At 46.8% G+C, this 17187-nt stretch overlaps 1 protein-coding gene across 2 annotated transcripts in view; it reads left to right on the top strand.

Moving 5' to 3' along the window:
- Positions 1 to 9001: 9001 nt before the first annotated feature.
- Positions 9002 to 17187, top strand: part of PTPN2 (protein tyrosine phosphatase non-receptor type 2) — a 65491-nt gene continuing 57305 nt past the window's right edge. For both annotated transcript variants that reach the window (XM_052660618.1, XM_052660617.1), the window contains exon 1: positions 9002 to 9138. In XM_052660618.1, the coding sequence (XP_052516578.1) occupies positions 9070 to 9138 (69 nt within the window). In that variant the 5' untranslated portion in view covers positions 9002 to 9069. The remainder of the gene's footprint in view (positions 9139 to 17187) is intronic.

Genomic DNA, 17187 nt, shown 5'->3' with positions numbered 1-17187 from the left:
CTGGGGGTTGTCCTGCTTTGTGGCATAAGATTCCAAAGAGTATCTTCACCCCTAGAAGATGAAGATTCACCTGTATCCTCTTGTGCATCCTGGGGTACCTGCTCAGAGTATCTGGGGCAGGGGGTGAACATCAGCAGAGTGCAGGGGCTCCATGGAAGCCAGGGTGCAGACCCCCCTGAGCGGACTCTGCCTGACAGCATGGACAGGCCCCTGGCACTCCACATGGTCACCACAAGGGTTCGTGAAAGTCTCTCAGTTGTGTCCAACTCTTTGCAACTCCATGGACTATATACAGTCCATGGAATTCTTCAGGCCAGAATACTGTAGTGGGTAGTTTTTCCCTTCTCCAGGGGATCTTCCCAACCGAGGGATCAAACTCAGGACTCCCACATTGCAGGCGGATTCTTTACCAGCTGAGCCACAGGGGAGCCCATGAATACTGGAGGGGGTAGCCTATACTCCTCCAGTGCATCTTCCCGACCCAGGAGTCAAACCAGGGTCTCCTGCACTGCATGCGGATTCTTTACCAACCAAGCTGTCAGGGAAGCCCCTATCATGAGGGTGCTCTCTCTCAAATGGGAGTCGGGTGGCCACAGAGAACCTTCATGTGCACTAACGGATGGTGAACAGGTGCGCACTGCATCTCTTCTCTGGCCACTATTCCAAATCTTTATCAATACATCCATTTACATCACACAGGCTTGTGGATTTTGTGATATATTCCTAAAGCAAGCTGTGCATACATTTGTTTTCAGACAAGTTGTGTCCATTTGTCTAGGATTCCACAGGTCCTGGATTTTCATGCCCAGTTTGTATTTCCAAGTTTCTGGACCTTACTCACAGAGGGAAGGGAATTAGGACCACATCTCTGTGGTAACACGCATTGTTTTACTGCTAGTTTGCCATAGTGAGAAGCTGGAAACAATCTGAATGCCTAATAGTATAGGACTGGTTCAGTACATTGTAGTGGGACATTTCAATGGAACTGTCAACCGCAAATTGGGACTTGCCATCTAGCTCAACAAGGATTAAATCATGTGCTGCTGTAGCTGCTGACCTTCAACACCCACTGAAAGGAGTTCAGGGTGGAGCGCAGAAATGAGGCACTCTGTGCTCAGAAGGGAAAAAACTGGCAAGACTGGTCCTCAGACAGATTTTTGAAGAGCCAGCTTTATGAGTCCAATTCTTGTATCTCCTCATATCTAGAAAGGCACTAAAATCCTTCAAGGTGACAACTGTTCCTTGTGACTAGCAGTCTTTACGAGACTAAAAGAAACTTTCTGGAAAAATATGTGCTTGATTACATGTCAAGAGTCACATCAAAATCACAGTCTTCATCAGAATCACATCTATACTGACCTTCCCCAGTGCTTCTTTGGAGCAGTTTCTCAGAGCTACTGTGAGGGGCTATCTCCTGGGATACAATCTTCATTTTGGGCCAAATAAAACTTAATTCACAACTTTCACGTTATACACTCTTTTTTTTTTTTAAGTTGACAGGACTATGAAAATGAAACTGAAGGTCAGCTGTTGTATTTCTAAGTTTAAATTAAGGGAGTTTACTTTGTTTTCACGAGACTCAGCATAAGGCAATTTGATGATCATCTGAACGTTCCTTCTGGCATCAGCAGAAGGACAGGTGTCCTCCCTGCCCTCCACTACAGAGATGCACGTTCAGCGGAATGAAGGGAGGAGGGGTGGTGTTGGGTCTATTTTACCACAGTAAAAAAGATAACCAAAAAACTCCAGACCAATAAGACAAATACCCCTGTACCTATCACCTGGAACGAACAAATATAAATATATTGTGTCATATTTTACTCAACCTAAATTTTAAAAGTAAAATATTATGAATTTAAAAAGTGACATAAGGCTTCCCTCGTGGCTCAGTGGCAAAGAATCTGCCTTGTGATGCAAGGGACACCAGTTCCATCGCTGGTCCGGGGCGATCCCTCATGCCGAGGAGCAACTAAGTCTGTGTGCCACAGCTCGAGTTTGTGCTCTGGAGCCCGGGACCCAAAACTCCTGAAGCCTGAGAGCCCTAGAGCCCGTGCTCCACAACAAGAGAAACCACAGCAATGAAAAGCCCGAGCACCACAACTAGAGAGTAGCCTCCGCTAGCCACAATTAGAGAAAAGCCTGAGCAGCAGCAAAGACCCAGCACACCCAAAATAAATGAATAAATAAGTAAATAAAAATTTTAAAAGTGATACGGAAGTCTTAATTTCAGTTAGGGCCCAAGAAAAAATATATATGCAAGTAATTCCTACATCCTGAAGTCAGAGAAGGAGGACCCACCCACAGAGAGGATCAGAAGTACTCTGATTCATTTGGATGAGCAGCTCAGACAGCAAGCGAGCACGGGGACCACAAAGATCGAGATCCCAGAGGGCTGTACTGTGAAGGGAAGGCAAGAGCCTGGGAAGCACAGTGAGAACTCACTTCCAGCCCCTTTCTTGGCCAATGTGCAGGCGAACAGCCAGGTAACAAGCGCTGGAAACCACCCATCGCTCAGTCCTCACTGAGTTGGGTGAGGTGCCTATGGTTGGGTTCCTAACTAAGTTCAGTTTACACTTGTCCACCTTTCCCTGCCAATATCCTGCTGGTTTTTGATGAAGACCACCACTCTCTATCCCTGCTGTCCCTTCTGATGGTGCTACTCTCCACAACTCCTCCTAGGATTGCTCCTAACTTTTTTCTTGATGGTTTGGGGCAGTTTCCTCATGGCTCTTATTCTACACGTCAGGAAATCCTATAAGGGTTCTGCCAACTACTATGTAAAATCCCAACTATGCACATGGGAGCTGGGAAATAACCACGGGCAGGCCAAGGACCTGGCAGTGCTATAGGGTGTTCTTGGACCAGAACTCCACTTGTCACCTGCCTTCATAAGCCCAGCTCTTACTGCAGGAACATAACACTATTTCAGATCAACCCAGATTCTCTACCCATTCTACCCTAGAGTGGGGTTGCAGGATCCTTCATCAAAGGGAATTGGCACCTTCCTTTCAGTCAGTGAGCTTTCAGTTCTGTGAACTGATTTGGCTTTGGACAGTGAATGAGAGACTGTGATTTTCCATTGCCATGACTCATTTCAAACTTCAGCTTTCCAACACTTGGATACTACTTGGTCAGCTGCCATCTCTCTCACTCCAGAGTGGAGCACCTGGATCTATTGGTCATCAGCTGTGACTTCGAAGGTGGAGGAAATTCCTCTAGTGCTGCTGCCCCTGTGCTCCCCCAACCTATGCTCTTCCAGGACCCCACCATCCCCATTTCCAGCACCTTCTTCTGGTCAGCTTTGGCCCACGCAGGATGTGTCCCACCCATCTCTCAGAGACGCCATGCCCCACCTCCCCAGCGCACTCCTTGAGCTTTATGAAAGGAACATCCACTGAGTTCTCTGAAGGAGCAGGGACAGGCAGTGGGGTCTCCGCTTGCACAGAGAGTTCCATTCTGAAGTCCGTGCTCCCTGAGCTTTTCCAGTGCTTTGCAAGGAAGTTCAAACCTCATCTCATTCGCTGTGGATCACAGTCCTGTCTGCACTTCAGGAAGTTTTCCTGGCAGTGAACGAAGAGGGATGCAGGTGCGCCTGCCAGGACTCCCATGTCAGCAGAGTGCATTTCTGTATTGATACATTCTCCTCTCTTCATCATCAAAGGTCCATCCTTCTTTACTCAACACCTTAAGATTTACAACTGCCCATTTCCTTCTCCTTCCTATCAGTGCCTGTGAGCCAAGCCCTACGATTCTTTTGATTGTATAAGCTTTCTTCCTGGAGCGTGACCTGTTTTCCCAACTAAAGCGGCACTGAGAGCAGTCAGGAGGTAACACGTGGTGGTGGTGGTGAGGAATCTGGAGAAGTAGAAGCATCATCGTGGGACAGCTCTTCAGGTGAGTCTAGCAAGAAGTTTAACACTCCAGGGGGCATGCACAGAGAGGTCCAAAGAACCTGGACTCTCAGATGCTATTTGGGAACTATCCATTTGGGCTGCCAGAACCCAAATACCATAGACAGGGTAGCCCAAATGTTTATTTCTCACAGTTCTAGAGGCTGAGAAGTTCAAGATCAAATGCCAGCAGATGTAGTGTCTGATGAGAACCAGCATCCTGGTGCATAGTAATGTGTCTTTTGTCTTCTTGACCCCCCACCATTTGAAGAAAGAGAGCAGCAGAACCTGCTGGGGTTTCTTCTAATGAGGCTTCACCATCATGATGAATCATCTCCCAAAGGCCCCACCTCTATCTCAACATACAGATGTGGGGGGAAGCAGATGCCTATGCAGTCCACAGTAGGGCCACATGCACTCTGATGAGAACCTCTAGAAGCTTCTTCAGCTCATGACACATGGGGTGTTGGCAGTTAACATCCCAACCTCCTCACCCTTCAGTCTGGATAACTCAGCAGTAGTTCTGGACTTCCTCTTGGAGTTCTCCAGTGGGACCAGGCCCGGTTGCCTACAGTGGTGGCGGGCTGTCAACAAACATTTCACTGCTTCCTTCCTTGCTTCCTGTTCCTGCCTCCCTTCCAGTGTTCTTCACCTGGGTTCCTGGCATCACCCACTGTGGAACATACTTGCAGTCAAATCTCCCTCCCAGGGCTTGCTTCTGGGAAAATCTAATGGAGTAAGAGTCATTCCTTTTTGCCCAATAATTCCAATTCTGAGTATTTATCGAAAGGAAATACTCCTTAAAAAGGAGGGGGGAGTAGTATCCAAAAAGGATATTGCAGCATTTTCATATGATGGGAAAATTTGAAACAATCTAAATGTCCAACAAAGATCCATTTGGTCACGTTTATTTTTCATCTATCATGTACCAGGTACCATGCTGAACTTGGGATTCCCAAAGAGAATGTCCCACAATTGGATGGGACAAGAGACAAGGCAGGAAGATGATGAAACCTGAACGAAGGCAGTGGCAGTGGGGACAGACTGGATCGCAGAGAGTTTCCTTAAGGAAGAATCAACAGAAGCAGGTGACCTGTTAGACATAGAAGAGAAAGGATAGGGAGACAGTGAGGGTGATGGGAAGCATGGTGGTGGGACAATTACTGCTTAGGAGACAATTAGGAGGTATTTTTATGACCACTGAAATTTGAGAAGAAGGAGTGATGTCTACAAAGTCCATGTCTACCTGAGTCCAGGTTTCCAGCTTCAGTGAATGGGAGACAGGAAACAGAATGTAGCTAAAAAACCAGGTCCGAACAATAAGGTCTTTTCATTTATTTCCTTATTTTTAGCTGTGCTGGGTCTTTGTTGCTGTGCAGGCTTTTCTCTAGTTGTGGTGCAAGCGCTTCTTCTTGTGCTGGCTTCTCTTGTGGAGCATGGGCTCTAGGTGCACCGGCTCAGTAGTTGGAGCTCCGGGGCTAATAAGGAACTCTAGAGCACAGGATCAAGGGTTCTGTCGCACGGGTTTAGTTGTTCTGCAGCATGTGGGATCTTCCTGGATTAGGGATCGAACCCGTGTCTTCTGCCCTGGCATGCAGATTCTTTACCACTGAGCCACCAGGGAAGCCCAAAAATAAGGTCTTGAATCCAGATTTTGTTGAGTTTGAAAAGCTTTACTAGATTGTTTTTGTTTAATCGATAAGTTGTGTCTGACTCTTTTGTGACCCCATGGACTGTAGCCTGCCAGGTTCCTCTGTCCATGTAATTTTCCAGGCAAGAATACTGGAGTGGGTTGCTTTTTCTTTCTCCAGAGGATCTTCCAACCCAGGGATTGAACCTGCGTCTTCTGCACTGCAGGTGGGTTCTTCACCACTGAACCACCAGGATGCTTCAAAATTATTTAACATCTGTGGACCCTCAAGCCACTTCACTATATAAGTCAGGCTCCTGGACTTCTGTCTACAAGAAGTTTCCTTCAAAAGAAATGTAAAGCCAACTACATAACCTTTGAAAAATACTTTAGATCTTTCTTATCAGTTTTCTTCAAGTCTTATTCCAGGAGTTTCCACAGGATAGATCCCAGAAACATTCCCTGAAATCCCTCTTTGATCATTTCCTCATCTGCTCTCTGCACCCACCATGTGTCTCACCACTGAAGATGCCATGAGGACCAGCAGCCAGTGGAGGCCACACTGAGCCTCTCAAGGGAGGCTGATGGAACCACGTAGGCAATGTAGCTCATCTCTGTTCATTTTGTTGCTCACTGTCAATGCAGATGCTGCTGGTATGAGAACTGCTTGTTGCCTTAGAGTCCTAGCTACACGCAGCAAATGAGGGCAAACCCACAGAGGGCAAGTGCTGCACCCCCAGCCAGCATTTGCCAGAGTTCCTGAGGGACCATGTTGATCTGTGACAAGAACTGCTGCTGTGAGATCACAAGTTGATGAGCTGTTTGACCCCAACAGCCATGGGGAATCCCAGGAGATATTATGCCTTTAATTTAGTCAGTTTGAAGGATGTAACTTCGGAAACCAGGACACTTACATTGTGGGGCATTTCTGGAGGGAGAGTGTATGTACTCCTCAGTTATATTCTGTAAGGGTTTATTGGCTGCTTAATGTTCTGTGTTACAGTTTCTTCTTGGTCCAATAGCTTGCTGGTTTTCTCTCACCAGTGTTTGCATTATCTTACTTGTGTAAGGACACTTTAAAATACCCAAGTATTTTAAACCTCTCAGGAAGTTCTTTACCACTGAGCCACCAGGTGGCTTCAGCCTTGTTTAACATCTGTGGACCCTCAAGTCACTTCACCATACAAGTCAGGCTCCTGGACTCCTGAAAATCCCCTGGAGGAGAGCATGGCAACCCACTCCAGCATTCTAGCCTGGAGAATCTCGGTGAACAGAGGAGCCTGGAGGGCTACAGTCCATGGAGTCGCAAAGAGTCAGACACAACTAAGAGACTAAATGTCAATGTCAAGGACGCTTTAAAATAATGAAGTATTTCAAACCTCTCAGGTAGCTCTGTTTCACAGAATTTCAATGGTCTGTGTGCTCTGCAATCAATCCTTTAGCCACTAACCTGTATGGCTACTGAGATTTGAAATGTGGCTAGTTCAACTGAGGAACTGAATTCTTAATTTCTGTTAAAGAAAAAATCTATGCCTGACACTTCTAGAAAATGATGAAGTAAAAGGAAGACTTCATTCCAGCTGTGCATGGGGTGACTACTGTGACAGGTATAGGGGCCACCACAATGGGTCTTGTAGTGGGGTAGGGATGGGTTCAACTCCAAATTCTGAAGAGGAAGTGGGAATTTACAGTCAAGTGGGGTGTCAGCAGATGGAAAATTACTAAGAGGTGTTAAAAAACAAAATTCAACTGAGTAAAATTTAGAGATTTTATTGGCTTTATTAAATGATTCATGTTTTGGGCAGATGGACAGAAGCTCCAAGCAGCTACCCAAAACAAACGACTTACAGGCAGAAGGGAGCTGGAACAAGGGAGTTATTCCAGGCAGAGAAGCAACTGGTTACTACAAGGTCGAGGGAAGTCTACCTAGCAGATCACCTACCTAGTGGTGATTAGTGAATCTTGATTTATTCCTTTAAATCCCATTTCTGGGAGAGCTGAAACTATCATCAAATCTAGATTGGTGACATGGGGCTTTCCATCTACTTCCTTTTGGGCCTGTAGTCTTGTTTTTAACAGAGGCAGCACAGGGGGTTTTGGGTGAGCTGACCTAATAGGATTCTAGGTAAAAGCAGGGCAGGGAGATCAGATGTCACGCGAGGGATGCAAAGATGAGGAACCTGACTAAATATCAAGAGTGATCAGTTACTGAGAATGGGGGCTTCTGGCTAACTGACTCAGCAGGATTGCAAAAATTTGACAATGCAGAGAGAAACAGGGCAGTCCAAAACTCAAGACCTAGCTGAAAAAGAGCTCAGAGAATCTCGAGTAGAGTTTGGTCAAGAAGAGAATCTTTGTTATTTCATTTATTTAAAGTTTAAATTTCAGTGTTGGACAGCACAGCTTAATTTTTCTAACACATCACATTTCTACTGAAGATGATAAGCTATTCTAAGAACGCGTTTCCCAATAATGAATTATCTTACTGTAAAAGGAGATGATTTCCATAATCAGCATGTTTGTTTGTTATGAGATGATTTGTTCTTTTTACAGGTAACAAAAATCTGTATAGTCAAAGCTACAGTTTTTCCAGTAGTCATGTATGGATGTGAGAGCTGAACAATAAAAAAGGCTGAGAGCTGAAGAACTGATACCTTCAAACTGTGGTGCTTGAGAAGACTGAGAGTCCCTGGACTGCAAGGAGATCAAACAAGTCAATCCTAAAGGAAATCAACCCTGAATATTCATTGGAAGGACTGATACTGAAGCTCCAATACTTTGGCCACCTGATGAGAACAGCCAACTCACTGAAAAAGACCCTGACGCTCAGAGAGATTGAAGCAAGCCAGGAGAAGAGGAGGACAGAGGATGAGATGGTTGCATGGCATCACTGACTCGATGGACTGAGTTTTAGCAAACTCTGGGATATGGGGGAGAACAGGGAAGCCTGGCGTTCTGCAGTCCATTGGTCGCAAGGAGCCGGAGACGACTGAGCGACTGAACAACAAAGGTAACACTAACTTTTAAGCTGTATAACGTTTACTTAACAAGCTGTCGTCTCCAACCTCCAGGAGACGTTGCCTCTCCTGGTGTAACAGCGGTTTATTTGGCACAAAACCCGGGGGCGGCCAGGCGCAGGCATCAGTCCCGGTTTACATTATCCTAAAGAAGAAAGTGGGGCACATGCCGCTAAACTGACCTAGATGATGTTCAAAATAAAATTCAAACCCCAGGGCGCTCAACCTGCAACTCTCCCTGAAGCCCAGCCTCCCCGGCCTGCCCGCTCCGCCCCTGGGGCTGCCTGGCCCCGCCCCCTCCACCTGGGCACCGCCTGGACCACGCCTCCCGCGGCGCCCCGCCCCGCGCAGCGCAGACAGCGCGCTGACGTCACGCACCAGGTACTTTCCCCGCGGCCGCGGCGGCGTGGGGGCGGGGCGGGACAGGCGTGGAGCGCGCATGCGCGGCAGCGGCTGCGCGCTGCCCGGATCGTGCGGGGCCTGAGCCTCTCCGCCGGCGCAGGCTCCCTCGCGACAGCTCGCTCCTGCCGCCATGTCGGCTGCCATCGAACGGGAGTTTGAGGAGTTAGACGCTCAGAATCGCTGGCAGCAGCTGTACCTGGTGAGTGGCCGGCTCACAGAGCCGCCGCCGTCCTCCTCAGAGGACCGGGCTCGCGCCCGCAGGCGCCCGCCGCCTCCCCCGCCTCCCGTTGGGGCGGAAGTGGCGGCGCGCGTGCGCCGCCCAGGGCCTCTGCGCTTCGGCGCTCGGGGTGGGGTGGGGGAGGCCGAATCCGCGCAGGCGCAGTGGGCTCCGAGGGGGCGGTGCCGGTGGCGGGTGTGGGCGTGGCCGGGACAGGGCAGGGGGCGGCTGAGGGTCGGGGGTCCTGGGAGGGTCGTGGGACCGTGGCTGGGCGGCCGGCTTGCGGCTGCCTGAGCGCCTTCGGCGCGCGGTCGCCCCCTCAGAGCTTTCCGGAAGGAGCTCGGTGAATCAGGGAAGGCTCCGAGGGGCTGCCGCGACCCCGGGCCGGGCCCGGCGGGGTCGGGTCTCCTCACGTCGTGAGGCGGCTATGCGGACGCGAGCGCCTGGCGTGACTTTCTCGTCTCCTAGGGTAGACGTGCCCTAGGACGGTCTCCCGACTCAACCACGGACCTTTTCTGTGCGAGTAGAACTTCATTTTATGTCTTAAAATGATCTAGTTGTCCGCTTCCTCCTGCTAATCATTGCATGTTATTCCCAGGATTACAGTGAGTGGTGTGAGGTAAATGCTGTTTTGGCTCCTCTATACAGTCAGACGACAAAAAGGGCTTTTCTGTAAATCTAGTTGCTCCCGGGTTTTTTCCCCTTCCCGTTTAATTAGATGACAGTTCCTCTTGTCATTATGTTCGTAATGTAATGTTTTCTTCTTGAGCACGTTAGCAGGACGTGTAATAAATACCCTGATCCACGTGGGTCAGCGTGCGTTAGAATTGGGTACTCACTGCAAAGAAAACTGGTAAGGATTTTCCCAATAATAGGAAGTTTTAAATGCAGATTCTCGTAGGAAGCTTTATGTGAGAGGCTGCCAGCTGTGTCTTCTCTAGTTACATTTGTTTTAGAAGGGACGACTGTCCCCAGGTTGCAGGCAGTTTATCAGAACCCAGGTTTGAGAAGAGGTGGTGCTTGCTACAGCTTCATTCACCTGGACATTTTGATAAACCACCTTGGACTTTTTTTGTTTTCATTAGTAAATACCCTTGAATATTCCATGAGAACTATAATTCATCTCATCAGAAAAATGCATTTATATCCACTAAAAATTGTATTCAATGGCATGGAGTTCAGGAAACTCTTCATGGGCTTCTGCCTAGGAGTTCTTTAACGGGTTCGTCAGAGCTCTTCATTTTTATTTTTTTCCTAAGGGAAGGACAAGAGCTTTAGGTAGGTCAGTACAAATCATGCAGATGGTTTGGAAATGCTGAAGGCCAAGGACAGAATCTTGACAGACAACAGTAAAGGACACAGGTGGAGAAAGGGAAGTTTGCAAAAAGAAAGGCTAGAGAGGAATAGCCTTAGGAGTTGGGGTAAATCGTTGGTGGGTGTGGAGGGAGCTGATGGTCTGTAGGCATGTGCTGTAGGGGGCACAACAAGGTCACAATCCAAGAGGCCCATTGAGTTAATGTCTCAAAGATCAACAGGTTCCTTAAAGAGAGCAATTTGTGTGGAAAATAGAAGTCAGATGGAGGACAGAGCTGGAATGGTGCCTTGAAACCCCTGCCACAGCTCCTGAGACCACAGGTCTTGCCTCCCCATGTGTCTTTCTTCCCACTTTTCCACTGGTTTCTTCTGGCCCTTGAAATGTGCTGTCTGACCTCTTAAGGCCTTTGTAGAGACAGTTCTCTTTGCCTGCGCACAGCTTTTCTTTCCCTGTTTCTTCCCACCTTTGCTTAACTACCTCCTCCTCATCCTTGGATTCTCACTTCCTCGAGGAGGGGGTGGTTTCCCGGCCATCCCTGGCAGGGATCCCCTGGATGTACCTATGGCTTCCCCTTTCAAGGCTGGGCATTGGCTGTGATACAGAAGCACAGGACTTCAAGACAGCGGTTTCCATTAAGCAAACCACTGTTGTTTGAGTAGGAAAAAGTGTTTCAGTGGATTTTCTGCTTTGTAGATCACAGCAGTGGGTATGTTGATGATAACGTTTGAGAAGAGTTGTGCTTTTTTTGGCAATACTAATTTGGTTAGGAAAAGAAAGGCTTTGCTCTTGAGCTAGACTTGCTTTTAGTGTGTGAGGACTTCTACTTCATACCTTATCAAAGTCCTGTAAGGAAAGGGAATGTATTATTTTTAGTCTGAAACTCTGGCCCCTTACTCCTTTTTTCCCCTCTCTGAACAGTTGCTTTTACAATGTAGCTTGTGACATGGGAGGTTTCTGGGAGTGAATGACTGGATTGGCGCTCACTCTTAGTTGCTTGTGTTCACTGCCTCATCAGGCTTCCTGCAGGCCATGCATCTATCTAGTGGGCACTTAATATGTGTTTGCTGAACACTGACTTCCTACCACAGAAGGGTGACTTGATGGTTTACATGATCCGGATGGAGCGGGGGAGGCTAAAGAGAGAGGTTGGAGATTGAAGAAAGAGAAGGGATGCATATTGGAGCCAGAAACCTCAGGAAGCAGGGGCTGATCGGACCAGGAGCACAGGGTGGAAAGCCTTGCTGTGAATGGGCGCGGCTGGCAGAAGTGAGATTGCTGGAAAGGTCTAATTTGGTCTGAGCGACAAGCTAGTAGCATTAATATAGTCTGAGGTTAATTCTGGCTTTTTGAGAAATGTTCACAATCCCTTTCTGCCTTTCCCTTGTTGCTGCTGATTGCCATGTGAATCAGCAGGGGCATTAGAAGGGCAGAGGAAAGGAATGGAAGTGTGTGAGCCTTTCGGGGAAGAGAGTAAAACTGTAGGGAAATGGCAAAAGCTAAGTTATGGAGTAATGTTTCTTGTAAGTGGTAGTTCAGGAAGAATTGGGGTAATTAATCAGAGTTTGTGGAACTGGTCATTTTTCTTCAATAGAAATTCATGGTTCAAATATTGTCAGAGTAAGAGCAGTTTCTATCATTTGTGAGTCAGCTGATTTTTAAAAGTAAAATATCAAATGAACTCTATTCTTCTAGTATTTACCTTGGCAGCCAGTGTGGAGGAAAAATCAAAGCTGTCTTGTTCTAAAACTGTTCCCTTGCAGTATCTGTTCCATGTTCTGCCAGCCTTAATGTAAGTACTTGGGGCTTGCTTCCATATTAAACTCCTTGATTTTCTTGAGAATCACTTGCGTTTTCACACCTTGGAGTCTTTGTCTGGATATACTGGACAAGTTGGACATACTCTCTGTCTACCTTACTTGTCTGGAAAATGTCTTCAAGACTAAACATCAGTCATTTTGTTGTTGTTTAGTTGCTCAGTCATGTCTGACTCTTGGTGATCCTGTGGACTGTAGCCCACCAGGCCTCTCTGTCCATGGGTTTTCTAAGCAGGAAAAGTTGGTTGCCATTTCCTTCTCCAGCGGATCTTCCATCCTAGGGATTGAACCCACATCTCTTGCATTGACAGGCAGATTCTTTACCACTTCGCCACTGTGGCAAAGCTATGTGTTCCTTCTTTGATTCTGAATGCTCTTTTATAAGCATATGAATCCCATTGTTGTACAACTGTCTGCCAGTCCATGTAGTTTCTTGGGAACTGCCTCATTTTCCTTTGTTTCCCCACCATCTGCCTGTAGCCTAAGGTGTGCCTGATGCTCAGATAGCATTCACTAAACAAATGTACTGCTGTGAGATGTCAGCACCTTGGTTCTTCCAGCCCCTCACTTGCCGCTGAGGTGACCCCGTCTAGCCACAACGAGGTTGTGACTGCTGTGGGGTTACCACATCCACTGGGAACTTACAGCCTGTGCTGTTGAGTCTCACTGCACTCTGCCCTGCTCTGCCAGCATGACAGCCTCTGCTGCTTCCTTTATGATCTGCTTGAGACAGTGGTGCTGAAAGAATCATGACATTTTCGATGGCAGGAGAGAGTGGGATGTGCTATAATAGGTTGGTCCTTGTGGGACTGGAGGCCTTGAAAACCATATCTGGGACCCATGGATCAGACTGGAAAGGGATTTCCAAGTGCCCCGAAACTGCAAACTTATTTGAATGCCCCCGGGGATGTGGTTTCTAGGGGATTCCAGGGCTTCGGTCAGATTCTTAAATGGAACTCTGTGATTCCTCAGACAGTCAGAACCACCATTTTAAGGAAAAGCAACCCGGAGAATGATACCCTGGTGAAGGATATAGAACTGGAAACAGTACTGTTTCGCCTTTGACAGGATCTGTAGGTTGTGTTCATGGTGCTGAGTTGTGTCTGACTTTTTGACCGCATGGACTATAGCGCGCCAGGCTGCTCTGTCCGTGGTATTTCCCAGGCAAAAATACTTGAAGTGGGTTGCCATTTCCTCCTCCGGGGATCTTCCCAGCCCCAGGATCTAATCCACATCTTCTGGGTCTCCTCCATTGGCAGGTGGATTCTTTACACTGAGCCACCTGGGAAGAAGCCCAGTTCTCTAGGTTACGGATACCTAGAATCATGGAATTCCAGATGGCTGCATTGCCCCTGCCCTTTCTAGCTTGCTTTTGTTCAGGGTATTGACTTTAAAACAGAATCTCCAGTAGCCCTTTTCGGTTTCTCCTAGATCAGTAGTATCCACAAGAATTTGCTATTCCCTGCTGGAAAACTGTCACAGTTCTTTTTTTTTTTTTTTATATCTACTGATTGATTTGGCTGCACCGAGTTTTAGTTGTGGCATACGAACAGTTAGTTGCTGCCTGTGGGATCTAGTTCCCTGACCAGGGATCGAACCCAGGCCCCCTGCATTGGGAGCACAGAGCCTTAGCCACTAACGCTAGGAAGTGGCTAGCCACTAAGGAGCACAGAGCCTTAGCCACCAAGGCTGAGGAAGTCCGTAGCTCAGCTCTTGGTGTCTCTGCAGTTCTGATCCCCTGCTTGATTGCTTTGTTTTCTTATTCTGTTCTCTCTCCAGAGAGTAAACCAGGGATAAAATCTAGGAAAGCAGAATTAAAATTTACATAAGTGCTAAATTAAGTTAAATGCACTTTACTTTCTCAGCATTCCTATGATTTGTTTCCCCTGGAAATTCTTACCTAGATTCTCCACACACTGTTCCCTGTTGGTCGCGCCATTAAAATTTTTATTTCTTACCGGTAAACTGTTAGGGGCAGAGAATATTTAAACCTACTAGTTTATTAGAACTTTTGATAATACCATTCAGTTCAGTTCAGTTGCTCAGTTGTGTCCGACTCTGCAACCCCATGAATCGCAGCACACCAGGCCTCCCTGTCCATCACCAACTCCCGGAGTTCACTCAAACTCATGTCCATCGAGTCGGTGATGCCATCCAGCCATCTCATCCTCTGTCGTCCCCTTTTCCTCCTGCCCCAAATCCCTCCCAGCATCAGAGTCTTTTCCAATGAGTCAACTCTTCGGATGAGGTGGCCGAAGTACTGGAGTTTCAGCTTTAGCATCATTCCTTCCAAAGAACACCCAGTTCAGTTCAGTTCAGTTCAGTCGCTCAGTCGTGTCCGACTCTTTGTGACCCCATGTATCGCAGCACGCCAGGCCTCCCTTTCCATCACCAACTCCCGGAGTTCACTCAAACTCATGTCCATGGAGTCGGTGATGCCATCCAGCCATCTCATCCTCTGTCGTCCCTTTCTCCTCCTGCCCCCAATCCCTTCCAGCATCAGAGTCTTTTCCAGTGAGTCAGCTCTTCACATGAGGTGGCCAAAGTACTGGAGTTTCAGCTTCAGCATCATTCCCTCCAAAGAAATCCCAGGGCTGATCTCCTTTAGAATGGACTGGTTGGATCTCCATGCAGTCCAAGGGACTCTCAAGAGTCTTCTCCAACACCACAGTTCAAAAGCATCAATTCTTTGGCGCTCAACTTTCTTCACAGTCCAACTCTCACATCCATACATGACCACTGGAAAAACCATAGCCTTGGCTAGACGGACCTTTGTTGGCAAAGTAATGTCTGCTTTTCAATATGCTATCTAGGTTGGTCATAACTTTGGATAATAGTGACTAACCATATACTAACTCAGTTTCGCATATAAATTTACAACATAGCAGCTGATAGCCAAGGAGCAGATATGGTTCAGCCAGCTAGTGTTACAGCATGTGAGTTCTGACTCTGCTGTTCTGAGTGGCATAGTAAGCTTTTCTGTTACGTTCTTAGTTGGGATGATGTTCTGCCTTGCTGGGCTGTTGTCTGAAATGAGTACAGTGCTATTTTAAATGTATTGAGTATAGCGCTAATTTAATGTTCTACTTATGGTTTAGTAAACAGTGAGATCCTTGCTTTTAATGATCGTGGACACATTTGGACACCTTTAAGATAAAACCTGTGAACAAGAGACATGACCACATAAGTTCAGTTCCCCCAGATTTGGTGTATGATTTCAAGGGCATCATAGGCCCTGAGGACCATTGGGATTGCTGACTTCCAGGAAACTTGTGTCTGTGGATTTCTGGCATCTTTTCTGTTTGTTTGTTTTAATACGCTCCTACTCTTTCACACCCAGTACTCTAACTTAATAAGCTCATTGTTCTGTCACTTTGTTTGGCTCATGTCTCATCATTGATAACTTTGTGTCATACTGCCTGCATTCCTCTAAAGAAAGTCTCATGCTGAATTACTTTGTTTCTTCTTTCACTATATTCAAACAGTTTTGTATTTTGAAAGCTATCATTTCCTCTTGACAGTTTGCTTAGTTGTGCTTCCAGGAGTTCTTGAAGTGGGCTGGAGTAAGGTTCCTGGACGGTGGTCCGCTCCTCCTAGTTAAGGTTGGGACCTCAGACAGTCCAGGTTCTCCATGATAGCGGCAACTGTCTCAACCAATGAAATTACAAAACGCAGGTGATGTGATGTGAGGTTAGTTGCTCAGTCGTATCCGACTCTTTGTGACCCCATGGACTGTAGCCTGCCAGGCTCGGCGTTGCCATTTCCTTCTTCAGGGAATCTTCCCCACCCGGGGATCGAAATAGGATCTCCTGCATTGCATTCAAATCATAAGTTTTTATTTTTTGAAATCCCTATTACTGTAATATCAGGGTAAGAAAATTACACAATATTAAAAAATATGGCACTCCACTCCAGTACTCTTGCCTGGAAAATCCCATGGACAGAGGAGCCTGGTAGGCTGCAATCCATGGGGTCAGTAACAGTTGGGCACGACTGAGTGACTTCACTTTCACTTTTCATTTTCATGCATTGGAGAAGGAAATGGCTACCCACTCCATCATTCTTGGCCAGGAGAATCCCAGGGACGGGGAGCCTGATGGGCTGCCGTCTATGGGGTCACACAGAGTCGGACACGACTGAAGCGACTTAGCAGCAGCAGCAGCAAGCAATATTTTAGTACTTGGTATATAGCTTTTTTTACATAGTATATGGGAAATGTATCCTTGTACTGTAGAATGTTCTATCTTGAGCTCTTGTGATGGAACAGCAAGTAAGAATTTAGGAAATGGGAAAAGAGCTGTTAATTTTATAAGAAAAAAAAAAAAACCTTTAAGATAATCCCAAATTGGTTGTTTATAATTATGGGAGAAATACCAAAATTTCTTCTTTATATTTAAGATCCCTAAGGGAATCCTGAATTATATGTGGGCTCATTGTTCTCTTTATTAGTCAAATGTTTTTGCCTGTACTCTGTATGAAGGTCCTGTGGATGGACACAGTGAAGTGTGAAGCTAAGTATCTCACATCCTTCAAACCCCATTGCTTAAGAGTGTTCAGGCTTGGTTATGGCTCTGAGAGTGCCCTTCACTGTCTGGGGAGATCAGATTCCTCATGGTGTATGTCCTGCTGTATATCATGCTTTCTGAGAGGCCTTCTTTGAGTAAAAGAGTTTAATAAGAATAAAATAGCTTATCTTGCCTGAACCTCCTCCTTTGTATGAGACATGGTATGTAACTTCATGTGGATTATCTCACAGGTGGTCGCACATGAGAAAAACTGAGATTCAGCTTCTCCAGATGTATGCTGCAGTTAACCAGCAGGTCCAGACAGGAATCCAGTACTGAATTCTAGAGCTCGTGTTTTAATACCTGAATAAGTAAATGGTTGGGGTTTCAGGAATAT

This window comes from Budorcas taxicolor, chromosome 22, assembly GCF_023091745.1.
Source record: "Budorcas taxicolor isolate Tak-1 chromosome 22, Takin1.1, whole genome shotgun sequence".
Lineage (NCBI taxonomy): Eukaryota > Metazoa > Chordata > Mammalia > Artiodactyla > Bovidae > Budorcas > Budorcas taxicolor.
The sequence above is the reverse complement of the archived record's forward strand: the minus strand, read 5'-3'. Positions and strand labels throughout refer to the sequence as shown.